At 31.7% G+C, this 13,471-nt stretch overlaps 1 protein-coding gene across 2 annotated transcripts in view; it reads left to right on the top strand.

The window, feature by feature from the left end:
* LOC129222711 (protein transport protein Sec23A-like) overlaps window positions 1-13,471 on the top strand; it is a 49,105-nt gene that overhangs the window by 19,296 nt on the left and 16,338 nt on the right. For both annotated transcript variants that reach the window (XM_054857243.1, XM_054857242.1), the window contains exons 3-7: window positions 442-499; window positions 3,989-4,075; window positions 4,206-4,283; window positions 4,620-4,778; window positions 12,123-12,220. In XM_054857243.1, the coding sequence (XP_054713218.1) occupies window positions 442-499; window positions 3,989-4,075; window positions 4,206-4,283; window positions 4,620-4,778; window positions 12,123-12,220 (480 nt within the window). The remainder of the gene's footprint in view (window positions 1-441; window positions 500-3,988; window positions 4,076-4,205; window positions 4,284-4,619; window positions 4,779-12,122; window positions 12,221-13,471) is intronic.

The following is a 13,471-nucleotide window of genomic DNA, read 5'->3' as shown; positions in this document are numbered from 1 at the left end:
TGACTTTTGGGATTTATTGTTTACCCTCCCCCCCCCCCCCCCCAACAATAGTTTGCTTTGTGATTGGAACTGAGCAAGGAAATTCACTTTTGCTTTGTTGCAAGATGAACCTCAAATTTTCTGGTCTGCTGATTAACCTCACTTTTTTTCTGGCATGCGGGCTAATGCGAGTAATATGGTGCAATATTATTAGATTAAAACTAAGTTACCTTTTTAACTAAACTAAGTCGCACGTTCCTGATGGTTGGTAACATAAAAAGTTCATTGTTCATCTCTATTATACGTAAATCATTCGGTTGAATTTTTATGCGCGATTACGTATGATTCTTTTCCTCTCCCACACTTAACTTGTTTAGATATTTAGTGTTCTTGCAAGTTTTTGTGTGTAACAAATGTTTTTAATGTGATTATTTAAGTGAAAATACTCATTTTATTTTTCAGCCAAGTAGATTACAGAGCAAAGTTATGGGTCTGCAATTTTTGTTTCCAACGAAATCAGGCATGTATAAATCTATCATGAATGTTTTTTATAATTTTATATGTTACATTTTAATTGTGAATATTTTGTAACCCTTAAAATCTCTTAAAATGTGTTTTTCACAAAAGTGTATGCTGTAAGAAACTACTTGGCTTATTGCTCCTTTCATGTATTGTGTGGGACCTCAGACTCAGAACACTCAGGACCATGACCTTTCTGGATTTTGAACCCAGACTCAAAAAATATCAAAAACTACTCCTCTTATGTGATATTTAGCATGTTTTCAAAAATTTTACTAACTTTTGTGCTAAATACCCCCCCCCCCCCCTTTAATAAAATCAATATTAATAAAAACATACTTGGTATGCAAAAAAAAAGGAAATACTATGTGATCCTCAGATGCTATTTTTTATTAAATGCAAAATACATATAATAGGCTAATTGATACAGTGCATAAATCTCATTTATACTTAAAACTAGCTTCGTTTTTTCTTTTTTTTATCTCTCAATGTGCTCAGTACTGTGAATTAGTGAGAAAAGAAAAAGAAGTATCTGACACCAAATGCGGTTGTTAAAAGCATGGGCGCCCATATGCAAAATTCTAAAGGGGGGGGGGGGACTCAGAAATTTTCCCAATGGTTTAGCAGAACATTTTCTCCATGAAACCGATTTCAGTATATAGATATTAAAATTTGACATTTTTAATAACTTATTCATTAATGGATAGAAAAGGAATATTTTTACATTTTTGCAAAGAAAAAAGCACTAAAAACAAGGAAGTAAACATCTCAAAAGGGGAGCTTCAGCCCTCACTTGCCCCCCCCCCCATATTGGCGCCTTTGGTTAAAAGATTGCTTCACAATTACAGCAATTTGCTAAGATTATGCATGACATGTGGTATTGAAGAGAGATAATTAAAAAAAAAAAAAAAAACTGGCCCATATTTAAGGTACTGCACACATCTCTGCTCTAAGCCATTTGCCGCCCTCTTATTCAATCACACCAATATCTGCTCAAAATACTAATAAACAAGATAAATAAATACCTTTGTGCTGAACAGTAAAGTAAGAAAAAACAACGTTTGTGCTTTTTTAACGTTTTTCCTTACTTTACTAATAAGCAGTTTTACAGGCAAATGTGGCAGAAGTTGAGCACAGCGTCAGAAAGGTTACCAATGTATTTTTTTATTTTTTAGGCTTGTGCTTTGTTTGCTTAAACGTGATTTTTTGTTTTTAAAGCAATTTTTATTTTATTTATTTATTTTTAAAGACTTTATTTTATATATATATATATATATATATATATATATATATATATATATATATATATATATATATATATCAATGTAAGGCAAAAAAATTACTGGACTTCGAGTCTTTAGGATTGCCAAAATTGGGATCCCAAACTATTATTCATAATGTAGAATACAAATCCTACAGAATTCTCCTTTCTTTCAGTTTGCCAATATGCATTTTTACTTTCTTCTATATCTAATACATAGAAGAAAGTATTGGATTCGTGCAAATTTTCGAATTTCGAATTTTGACGGATTCGAACGTTTTGAGGTGTGCTGAGTCCATTTCGACTATTTTTGGAAAATGTCTGTCTGTCTGTGTGTGTGTATGTGTGTGTGTATGTATGTGTGTATGTATGTGTGTGTGTATGTGTGTGTGTCACGTCTGTGTGTGACCAGTTTTTTGTGGCCGCTCTACAGCAAAAACTACCGCATGAAATCGAACGAAATTTGGTACACATATGTGCCCCTATGTGAACTTGTGCCCATTGGTTTTTGGCGCGAATTCCTCCAAGGGGGGTGGAGCAATGGGACGTTTTTTGAGTTACGCGTGCTTGCTATTCCTCAGGAAGTAACTGGCGGAATCAGACAAAATTTGGTCCATATGTTGTCATTAACAGGAACAGGTGCTGATTCAATTTTGGTGTCAATAACTCAAACGGGGGTTGAGCTATAGAACGTTTTTTGTCGTCGATTGTGACTGCTGTATCTCAAGAAATAATGAACAGAATGAAAGAAAAATTTATCGGCAAGTAGTCCTTAGTGGGTATAAGAGCTGATTTTATTTTGGTGTCAACAGCTAAAAAGGGGGTAGCGCAATAGCCCGTTCTTTTTTTCCATTGTGAGTGCCCTATCTCAAGAAGTAATGCTGCGTTCTGGTTGAAATTTGGAATATATGTGAATCCATATGTAAACAGGCATTGGTTCAATTTTGACGCCAATCGCTCCAAGAGGTGTTGATTTTTTTTTTGAATAAAAATAGCTTTATTAATGCAACAATAAGAAAGATAAATCGTAATAGATTGTCGTCTGCGTATTTCTCGTGATTTTAATTGAATGGAAATGATCGGAAATATTATCTCAATGATTTAAAATTTTTAACTGTTGCCATCTTATGTTTGTTAACAAATAAAATATTTGTAATTAATTCAAGCAAGGCTTTTAAAATAACTTTCAATTTTCGCTCTTTGCTTTGCTTTTAAAATAATTCAGACATTGGGATGGTAGTCAAGTTTTTGCATGTGTAATTTTGTTTTTGTTGGGAATATTGCTTCCTCGTCAAGCATGGGGAGGGATCAGAAAATAAAAATAAAAATATAGAAGAAAGTTTCGTGATGGCCACAACATACTAGTTGATTTTGTAAACCAATTTATTTCTCAATGAAAATAGCAGTATAAAAGCATTGTAAAGATTAAGATTCAATTCTTGAGCAACAAAAAAATGGTTCTCTTTTCCTGCCCTATTTATCAAGTCTTGATTTTTAGGAATATTTTCATACTCTGAGGAATTATTCAGCTTAGTTGACAAAATTAAAGCAATTCCATATTTTTCTCCTGTTTGACTTCGATTTTAATAAGTAGTTCAGTTTTACCTTTTCCCCCCTTATGTTTCTTTCTTCTCACTCCCTATTTGTATTTTATGTTCTTTTATTTTAAACATGTAAGGTTTTTAGTGGTGTAACTGGTACCTTTTTTGTTCTTATCTCTTTTTGCTGTTTCTTTTTTTTTGAATAATTGTGAGTTCTTCATTTTCTGATGTTTTTCCTTCATTTAATACATTTACGGTTACTGAAACTGCTTTAGCTTTGGGTGTTTTCTTTCCACCAATCTAAGTCTTTTGTGCTTAGTTTTGTACCTATGAGAAAACTTCAGAACATTGTTTGAATTGCTTATTGGTTTTTAATTTTCTCATTGGTTGTTTGGATTATCCTTGTTTTTACTATTTAAATTATTTTTCCGCCTCACTGCTATTGTTGGACATCTTTTCAGCAGCAAGCTCTCTCTACTTTTTTACATTTTTTTAACAACATTGAAAAAGGGATTTAGTACAACTCCAAGACATATGTTGCTTTTTTTTTTTTGCTTATTAGCATTTTAACCATAACTTTTATATTTTATTACAAAGATATTTATTTATTTCTTATTACAAATTCATGTTTCTTTCTCTTTCACGTGTATATTCTTATGCTCATGACAAAATGCTTTTGTCCTTGTAGTTTCCACCTCAGTATGCTTCGATATCAGAACATCACCAGCCAGCAGAGCTCATACCTCAGTTTTCTACCATAGAATACACTATTACTGTAAGTGAATAATTTTCACTATCTGTTATTTAATTCAGTATTGTGTGCTTTAGTTATGTGTTTAACGATTTTATTTTGGTTTATAAGGTATGCATTTAATATAGTTGTTTTTACTTTATTTTCTTTTTAGAGACAGCCTTGTTTACCACCAATATTTCTTTACGTTGTTGATACTTGTGTTGACGAGGAAGAATTAGTTGAATTAAAGGTTTGTAAATAATTACTTGTTTGTGTGTTTTTCTATATGTAGTGAAAAATAAATAAATAAATAAAAGAATATTTTCTAACCTTTTTCTTTTGAAGAGTTTTTTTATGTGCTAATGAGTCATAAAATTTAAAGCAGTAAAGGAGATATTTTTCAGAAATAAAAATAAATAAATAAAAAATCTAATTGCAATTTACACTTTTAGACTACTTTTTAATAGGATTGATTGAGTGCGTGCATCAAATGTCTGTTTGCAACTCTTGAGCCCTTTCCTACTTTAATTGTGTTTTTCTTTATTATTTCTGTATAATTTATTTTTGTTTTTAAATATTTTTTTAGGAATCTTTACAAATGTCACTTTCATTACTGCCCCCTAATACATTAATAGGCCTTATCACTTTTGGACGCATGGTCCAAGTTCATGAGCTGGGTTGTGAAGGTATATCTAAAAGCTATGTTTTCCGAGGTACCAAAGATTTGAGTGGAAAGCAAATACAGGTAAATGATTTTTTTTTTCGTTTTTTGAATGATGAAGATTCTTTTTCTTTCATGTATTTATCTAAAAATTATGGTAACATTTTTTTTTTTTTTTTTTTTGTCTTTTTCGGGAAAAATTAAGATAACTTTTTCATCTTAGCTCAGCAAAAATCGATTCTTGTATTAAACTCATTTTTAGTTTTGTGGGAAGATTACTGCAAATACAATTTTTGTATGGGTTAATTATTGTAATTTTGTATTCATAATGGCAGTTAGTCATATACCGAATTCAGATGTTTTAAAATTACTAATACTTCCTTAAGTTAATAATTTTAGAAATCAAACTGAGCTAAAAATATGAATATTTAATAGTTAATAGTGTATACCAGCGGTTCCCAACCTTTTTCTCTTTGCGAACCCCTTGGAACAGGCAAAAAAGTTCGCGAACCCCCTGGTGTTGAAATTAGTAACATGTAAGAAACAATAAAAAAACAGCATGTTTGCTTTCCATTTTTTGCAGCATTTGATTGCAATAAACAAAAATATAATTGTAAAATATCATTAAGTGCAAACATTAATAAAAAGTTAAAACTACATCTACAAGAAAAATTATAAACAAGAAGTTTTATAAACCAACTATTTTTTTGAAGCATACTTTAAATTGGGGAAAAAATCCTTAATGCGATATTTGTGGCTGTTTGACGGAACAAAGAAACTGAAAGTTTGGTTCAATGTCTGACAGTTTGAGTCTTAAATCAGGCTCTGCATTCAATCTGCTTCGGTATTTATCTTTGAGATAAGTATAGGAGGAAAATCCTTTCTCGCACAGATATGTTGTACAAAATGGTAATAAAATTCGAATTGCTTTTTTGGACAAAACGGTATAGTCATTTCTTACACTGAGCCAGAAGTCAATTAACGAGAGCTCTTTAAAGGTAGTTTTCAATGAATTATCACAGGATAACTCGATGAGCATTTCCTTTTCAGGTAATGTCAGGGTGTTCTCTAAGCATGGATTTCCTTCAAAAGGATTGCGTATCCAGTTGTTTGAGAGAGGGACGTTGCGCCTATTAGGAAAATACTCGTCAAAAGTTAGTTCAAGATGTTGCAGATGTTCACATACATTTCTTTTAACGCTTTCATCAAGTTTCATTGAGTTTTCTGATAAAAAACTACTAAGAGAAGTGAAACAAGAAAACTCACTCATTTCCAGGCATTGGATCCAGAAATTCAATTTTTTTACCATAGCTTCAATTTTATCATATACAACGAAAATATTAACAACTGCACCTTGCAAGGATAGATTTAATTCATTTAATTTTGAAAAGAGCTTTTGAGAAGTCAGCTAAATATGCAAGCCTTTGCATCCAAAGAGGATCGAATATGCAAGTGGACAAGTGAAATGGATGATCAACAAAAAATGCTTGGACTTCTGACTTCAATTCAAACAAGCGTGTCAAAAATTTGCCACGGGAAAGCCATCTAACTTCTGTGTGAAGAAGTAAAGTAACATGAAGGCTTCTCAATTCCTCACAAAGCGCGTGAAATAGACGGCAGTTTGTGGCACGTGATTTTATGAAATTTACAATTTTTACCGCATCATTCAAAGTAGCGGATAATTCTGCGGGAATACGCTTACATGCTAATGCTTGTCTATGAATGCAGCAATGAGTCCATTCAATTTTCTCGTTGATCTTCTTTACTCGCACCACAAAGCCAACAAATTTTCCTGTCATTGATTTTGCACCATCCGTGCACACACCCACACACAAAGACCAATCTATTCCATTTTCTTCAAAGTAACTGTTGACCAGTTCGAAAATTGCTTCTCCAGTTGTGTTGGTTTTCAAAGGTTTTGCAAATAGTACATCTTCTTTAATTGTATCGTTAAAAATATACCTAACATAGACAAGTAATATTGCAGCGTTTGCTACATCAGTCGACTCATCAAGCTGGATCGCAAAATTATTCTCTTTTATTCTATTCACAAGTTCTTTCTCCACATTACTTGCCAAATCAGTAATTCTGCGTGATACTGTGTTGTTTGATAGCGGAACCAGGTCAATTTTTTTTGCTGACTTTTCTCCCAGCATACACTTAGCAATATCTTTAGCACACGGTCCAATTAAATTTTCTGCAATTGTATGTGGCTATCCAGATCTTGCAATTCTATAACTGACTCGATATGAAGCTTCAAGGGCCATTTTACTATCTTCGTTGGATTCTAACAGGAACGTAGAGACGCTACACTTTTTATTATATTCCAATTTTCTTTTAAAATATTCGATAGGTTTGTCCTTGCGTGTCGGATGCTTTGTTTCGAGGTGTCTTCTCAGAAGTGACGATTTCAAACTGCTGTTCGCTAGAACTTCGTTGCAGAGAAGTCAAAGCGGTCTAGGTTCAGACTCTTCTCCAGTAAAATAAAAGCCCATTTGTAAATAGTCACTGTCATATTTTCGCTTTTTTCCTTTTTTCTCCCCTAGTTCACTTTTCTGTTTAGTCGGGGGAGGCGGCAGTTCATTACAGCTATCTATTTCAATATCCTGTGTTGATTCGAAAGTTACTGCTGATGTTGAGGGTTGATCGATTGACTGCTTGTCCATTTGTCGCTCTACCAAACTACCAGTTTTCAACCATCGATCCATAACAGCAGAAAGCTATTAAATCATAAAAATTACCAACACGATTATAACTTCACAAACAGAGTAGCAAGTTCACGTAGCAAAACCAATTGCAAACAAAATCACTTGTTTTCAAGCATCTCTAAAGTATCTCTAAATACGTCTGTTAACAACTATTTCCCCAGAACTATGAGCATGCTGATGTTATATATTTTTGAAAACGAACAGATGGGTAAAATCCAGTAATAAATTTTAAGTTTGGAGTCTTTTGCTCATAGGCGGATTTAAGACTGAGTTCCTGGGGGGGGGGGGGCAGGATTTTTTTTAGCAACATTTTTATTGCCACCCCCCCCCCACTCCCAATTTTTTTGTCTGTTTCTTGTGATGCTTAAGTCCATACTTTTATTTTTGTGCGTCATTTTCACTAATGTGTGTTTTAATGCTGTCCTTTTTTAATTGACCTTAAGAGAAGGAGCTGGTATCAAGAGAGTGACGCAGAGGGCTCCCTTTTAAGCGGGAAATAGAATATCTCCAATTTTAGGGAGTCGGATAAAATTCTGCATTTTGAAGCCTTATAAAAGTTAATTGGATAGACATAGAAATTGATAACGAGATATAGTACAGTATTGTTCAAACTTTGTAAGAAACAGTCATTTGAAAGGAAAAATAAACTATAGATTTCTCCTTACAACAACCTTTTTTTAATTATAAGTAGTGCAGAAAACGAAAAGGAATAGAGGTAGTGTATCATTTTTTTTCTCCTGGCTAAACAGATTAACAATATGCAGTAGAAGTAATTGGAGCCCACTTTGCTTAGGATTTTCAAAGACTTATCTAATTATTTTCAAGGACTCTAGAATAAATAAAATTATTTAACGCACTTCATTTGCACTTTCCAGTCTTGTATATTTTAGTACTTGATTGTAAACTTTTATAGTTCTGTTCTAACTTTGTGAGAAATAACTATTTTAAATTTAAGAAAAAAAAGAAACCATAGATTTCTGATCACAACTTTTCTTCAGTTGCAAGTGGGGCTGAAAACGAAAAGAAATAGAAGTAGTGTGTATTTTTTTTCGTGCTAAACAGATAGACAATATGCAGAAGAAGTAAGATAAAAGCAATCAATACAAAAGATTTTCCAAAATACTGCATTCGGGATTGAATAAATAGCAAGATATGAAACATGTAAGTCACAAAAACTTATTTCAAATAATTTGTTACAAACGTTTTACCTTTTTAATAAAAGATGTGGCAAGGAGCTGAATTTGATGTATTTTGGCATTCCTCCCCCTCTACCATTTGTTAGAAATTTTAAAATTTAAGGTTTGTAGCCACACGTTTCCAATTATTCAAGGTTTTCAAGCACTTAAAAATGAAATTAGGTTTTTCAAGCAACTTCCATATTTTAAGGAACAAATCATGATTTTTTTTTGGGAGTTAGGGACCCACTTCAAAGCAGGGGCCCTAAGCAATAGCTTGTTTATCTTATAGGCAAATTCGGCCCTGTTTGTAATTCACTCTTACCTGCAAATTTTTGCTTGTTTTTTTTTTTTTTTTTTTGTTTTTTTTGTAATTTTTACGAAAATTCGTCAGTTTTTATGGTTAAAGGATTTTTACGATTTTACGAATCTTTGTTAGGTTTTTATAGACTTTTATAAAATTTCAGCAAATTTTTCCAAAACATTTACTTTTGATGACTCAGTTATTTAGATTTCAATAATGACAAAGACTGACTCACTTAGACTTAGATGATTATGACTTAACTTACTTTTTAAACAGTATTTATAAAGTAAGTAAAATTGTACTCTCCTTCTAAGTAAAAAGATTCATTTAATCAGAACACTCAGATAACTGAAATTTATTCAGTTTGCGATAGTATTTATTTTTTTTCTCTCTCTCTCTTTTTAAGAGAGAGAGAGAGAGAAGGAAAAAAAACTATGTTTTTTAGAATTTCTCAAAAGGCCAACTAATCTATTAAGAACATAAATATTATTCACAAATAAGTACTTGAAATGTGGACACAAATCATAACTAGTAGATCGTTCTGTTAGCGTGAATGGGGGGGGGGAGGGTTCCCCTTTGTTTTTTGGTTCTAATTTGCTAAAATAATCGTCAATTATTATAAGTGTTGCAGCTTAATGTATAGCTCGTTTAGCCTATATTTTCATTCATATACTTGCCCAAATGGTTTTCAGTCCAAAATAGTGAATTTAGACACATTTTCAGCACCCCAGTGACAACTGTACTATTTGTATTTAATGTTCGTCCCCCCCCCCTTTTTTTCTCCCATTAGAAAAGAACATTCGCTTTTCTCTTCATTTTCAATGAACTATTCAAAAAAGAAAAAGTCATGATTTTTTGTTTTAAGATTTTGGAAGATGTATTGTTACTATATAAAGTCCTCCCAAAACTGGGGGGGCATTGCCCCCCTCTGCACCCCCATAAATCCGCCCATGCTTTTGCTGTCATGTCTGCTATTTGATGACTGAATTCGACGGAAATTCCCGAGTTATATTTAAACCAGATTAGAAACAATACCCCTATGATGCATTGTTTGAGAATTCTTTATTTTTTTCGACATATGTATATTATGTATATTGTTTGATTGACTCCACGCGATGGCGCCTTTTTAAGGTCATCGTGATCCCCGCCACAGCTTAATACAACGTTTCTGCATGGCGCCTCGCAATAAAGAAGGAAGGATATCTCTTTTTGTTGTCTATCGAAAAAAAAAATGAGAAAATTTCTTTTTAACCAAGATTATAAAACCGCTGAAAGATTTTTTTTTTTTTTTTTGAGCTTAATACAAGAGTCTAGCGCGTTTTCAAATTTAAAAAAAAAAAATTTAGTAACTATGTGCGCAAATTTAATATTTTATAATTTTTTACCAAACTAGGAAAAATCCGCCATTGCACCGAAATTTTCGCGAACCCCCTTCCTGCACCTCGCGAACCCCTGGGGGTTCGCGAACCACCGGTTGGGAACCTCTGGTGTGTACAATTATGTAATAATTTTAAAGCATAATATCATTCTTAAAATTGCACAAAAAGCAATAAGAATTGCAAACACCTGTTGCAAAGTTACTCGGAATCCAATTTTCAATGAAAAAAAAGTTTACATCGAAAAGACAGTAAAAAAAGACTTCTATTTATGTCTTTTCATCTTAAACTCTTTTTTTTTTTGCATTGCATATGCCGTTCCTTGTAACCAAGAAAATGTGTCTGCAATTCTTACTGCTGTTTGCAATTTAATTTTTGTTATTACCTTTTTAATATGCAGTTTGTTTGAAGCAATTTATAATGGTTAACACATTAAAAATCATGAACTGTTGTCAGTACTTGCAACGTAAATAATATTGCACTTATCAGTTGAAATTGTAAATTAATTATTTCTTAAAACAATCTTCATAAATTTCGTAAATGAAGACGCTGGTATGTTTGTAATACACATACCACTCAGGAAATCAATAAGATCTAAAACATGAAATTTGCATACAAATGTAGTTTTTGCTGAAACCTGATTTGATTAATTGGTTACAAAAAAAAAAGGGGGTTTCATGTTTTATTTGGATTCTTAGCACTTTTTATTTTTTCAATAGAGCCTGAACCTGCTGTATTTATGTACAGTTCACTCTCAATAACTCGGAAGTCCCAAGGGACAGGCTAAAATGTTTTAGTTATTGGTAGTTCGAGTTATGGCAGCAGGCTCAAGAGTTTGGGACCCGATGAAAACTTCAAGATAAAGAAATATGAGAGTTATAAACTTTGAGTTATCGAGATTCCACTGCATTATTTCAAATAGGGAAATTCAATTTATCTGCCTTTTAATTTTAAGTCTGTAACAAGGAAATTTTTCCAGTGTATCTAATGTAATTAATATATCTACTGGTGCAACTAAAACATGCTATTTTTTCATTATAGATTGATAGATATAAAAATGTTTCTTTTATAATTAATAGAAGATATAGATTGATAAATATAGAGATAAATGGATACAGGGATAGATTGATATAAACAGATGTACACAGATGTATATAGTGATTGAAATAATTTTTATACTGTGCCCAAATTTATTTGTGCTGCCACTAAAGGTGAATAGCATAAAAAGCAAATTGCAGAAAATGACAAGCCATCTAGTTATAAATATAATTAATTTCTTCTAGTATTCTTTCTGGTGATAAATGTAATTACTCAAATATTTAAAAATTCTTGCCTTTCAAAGAGTTATTAATTTTAATTGAAATTAAAGTTTGACCCAAGAAAGTCTATTTTTAAACCATTATATTATTAATTTTATCAATGAAACCAAGCGATGATCAAGTAAAAAGAAATTGATTTTAAAGCCATACACAATTTACTGGTGAATAGTCAATGAAGATTACAACATCTGATCAAGAATTTAAAAATGAAAAAAAAAAAAAAAAGTTTAAAAGATCTTGTATATTGTGCATTTTTATTAATTGCAAAACACTATTAGCAAAAAAAAAATGAGACAATGATCATGCAGTCCATAAGCAAATTGCCTTGCTTTGTTTATTCTAGAACTTTTTTCTTCGTGTGGGTTGCTTTTTCCCCTCCAAAGTTGAACATAATTGTAAAAAAATTTTTTTATTGATTTTATTTTAGGTTTCGCAAGACTAAAACTAGGATCTATATTGTGCCCCTTTCCTTATTTTTTATATTTATTTGCATCAATGTAGTTATTTGTCATGTATTACTGATTTTGATGTTTTATTATTGTTTAGGACATGTTGGGAATTGGAAAATTCTCTCAAATGCAACAGCCAGGTGTACCTCAGCAAGCCCGAGGACCTCCTGGTCAAACAGTCCCTCCAGCCAACAGGTAAAAAAATTTTGTTCACTTTAACAATTCTGAAATCAACATTATTTGATTTAAATGTAAACTTTCGTGTGTGTCTGTTTTTTTTTTTTTTTAATGTATTTCAAATGGGTGTGGTTGCAGAATTGTTTTCTTTAAATTCAAAATTGGAAAGAAAAAAACCCCTAGTAAATAAGGTTTTTGCTTTGAAAAATTTCAACCAGGTTTTATTTTATTTTTACTTTTTTTTTATAATTTCTATTCCCTATTGTTTTTCAACTTTTGTGTATTATTATATCAAACTCAGAGTTTCTAAAAGTTGCTGCATTGTATAAAGTTCAGTCAATCTGATTAGACTTTAAATTCATACTGAAGATGATACAAAAAGTTAAGTAATAATTTGTAATGTTTAAAAAAATTATGCCACAGTATATGATACAGTCGTTTTAAAATGAACTATCTCAGGGCTGTATACAAAGAGCCCCCCCCCCCCCTGAAAAGTTCGGTTTGACATTGAAATGTTTGTTTATATTTAAAAATTTCCAAAAAATATTGTTCCAGAACTCAAATGTCTTTCATATGTATATAAATTAAATAAAACGCTTTCATAATAAATAACCCGACGACTTGAATATTAGCACAAATAGCGCAAAGCTCCGCATGAAAGTTTTTAAACTCTCTCCGAAATGATTTTTTGGTTACGGCCCTGAATTATCTATGCAATAAGAAATTTGTGCAAATGTAATATTAAAAGCAAGATGCTGTTTTAAAATTGTAATACTTTTTTTAATGAAAAACACTCTAAATTGAGTCATTTAAACATATTTGGTGAGATAAATACTTAAGTTATATATGAGTTAAGGAATAGTTCACTTACAATCACTGTATCTGAGCGTGTAAAGTTAAATAATGTTCCATAAATACTAAGTAACAATAGATAAAAATATATACCAAATCCAAAACAGATCACTCTCTCCTTTTACAAAAAAGAAACAATAATATTGTTTCTTTTTTTGAATTATATTAGTCTCTTTATATTGAATATAAACTGTATTTTTACACATGGAAAAAGCAGATGTAATATTTATTTAAAGGAATGCAGACAGAATTTCTCCCCCCTCAACAATTTAGCTTTCTTGAATTTCCTTCATTGAATGATAAAAATTATTTGCTGAAGCTGCAGTAAAGCCTTCTGTTTCAAGCACTGACAATGGAACATGCGTACCTAGTCTCTAGTCAATGTCAACTATACTGTTGAAGCAATAAGCTATCTTG

Source organism: Uloborus diversus, chromosome 5 (genome assembly GCF_026930045.1).
Source record: "Uloborus diversus isolate 005 chromosome 5, Udiv.v.3.1, whole genome shotgun sequence".
Taxonomy (NCBI): Eukaryota; Metazoa; Arthropoda; class Arachnida; order Araneae; family Uloboridae; genus Uloborus; species Uloborus diversus.
The sequence above is the reverse complement of the archived record's forward strand: the minus strand, read 5'-3'. Positions and strand labels throughout refer to the sequence as shown.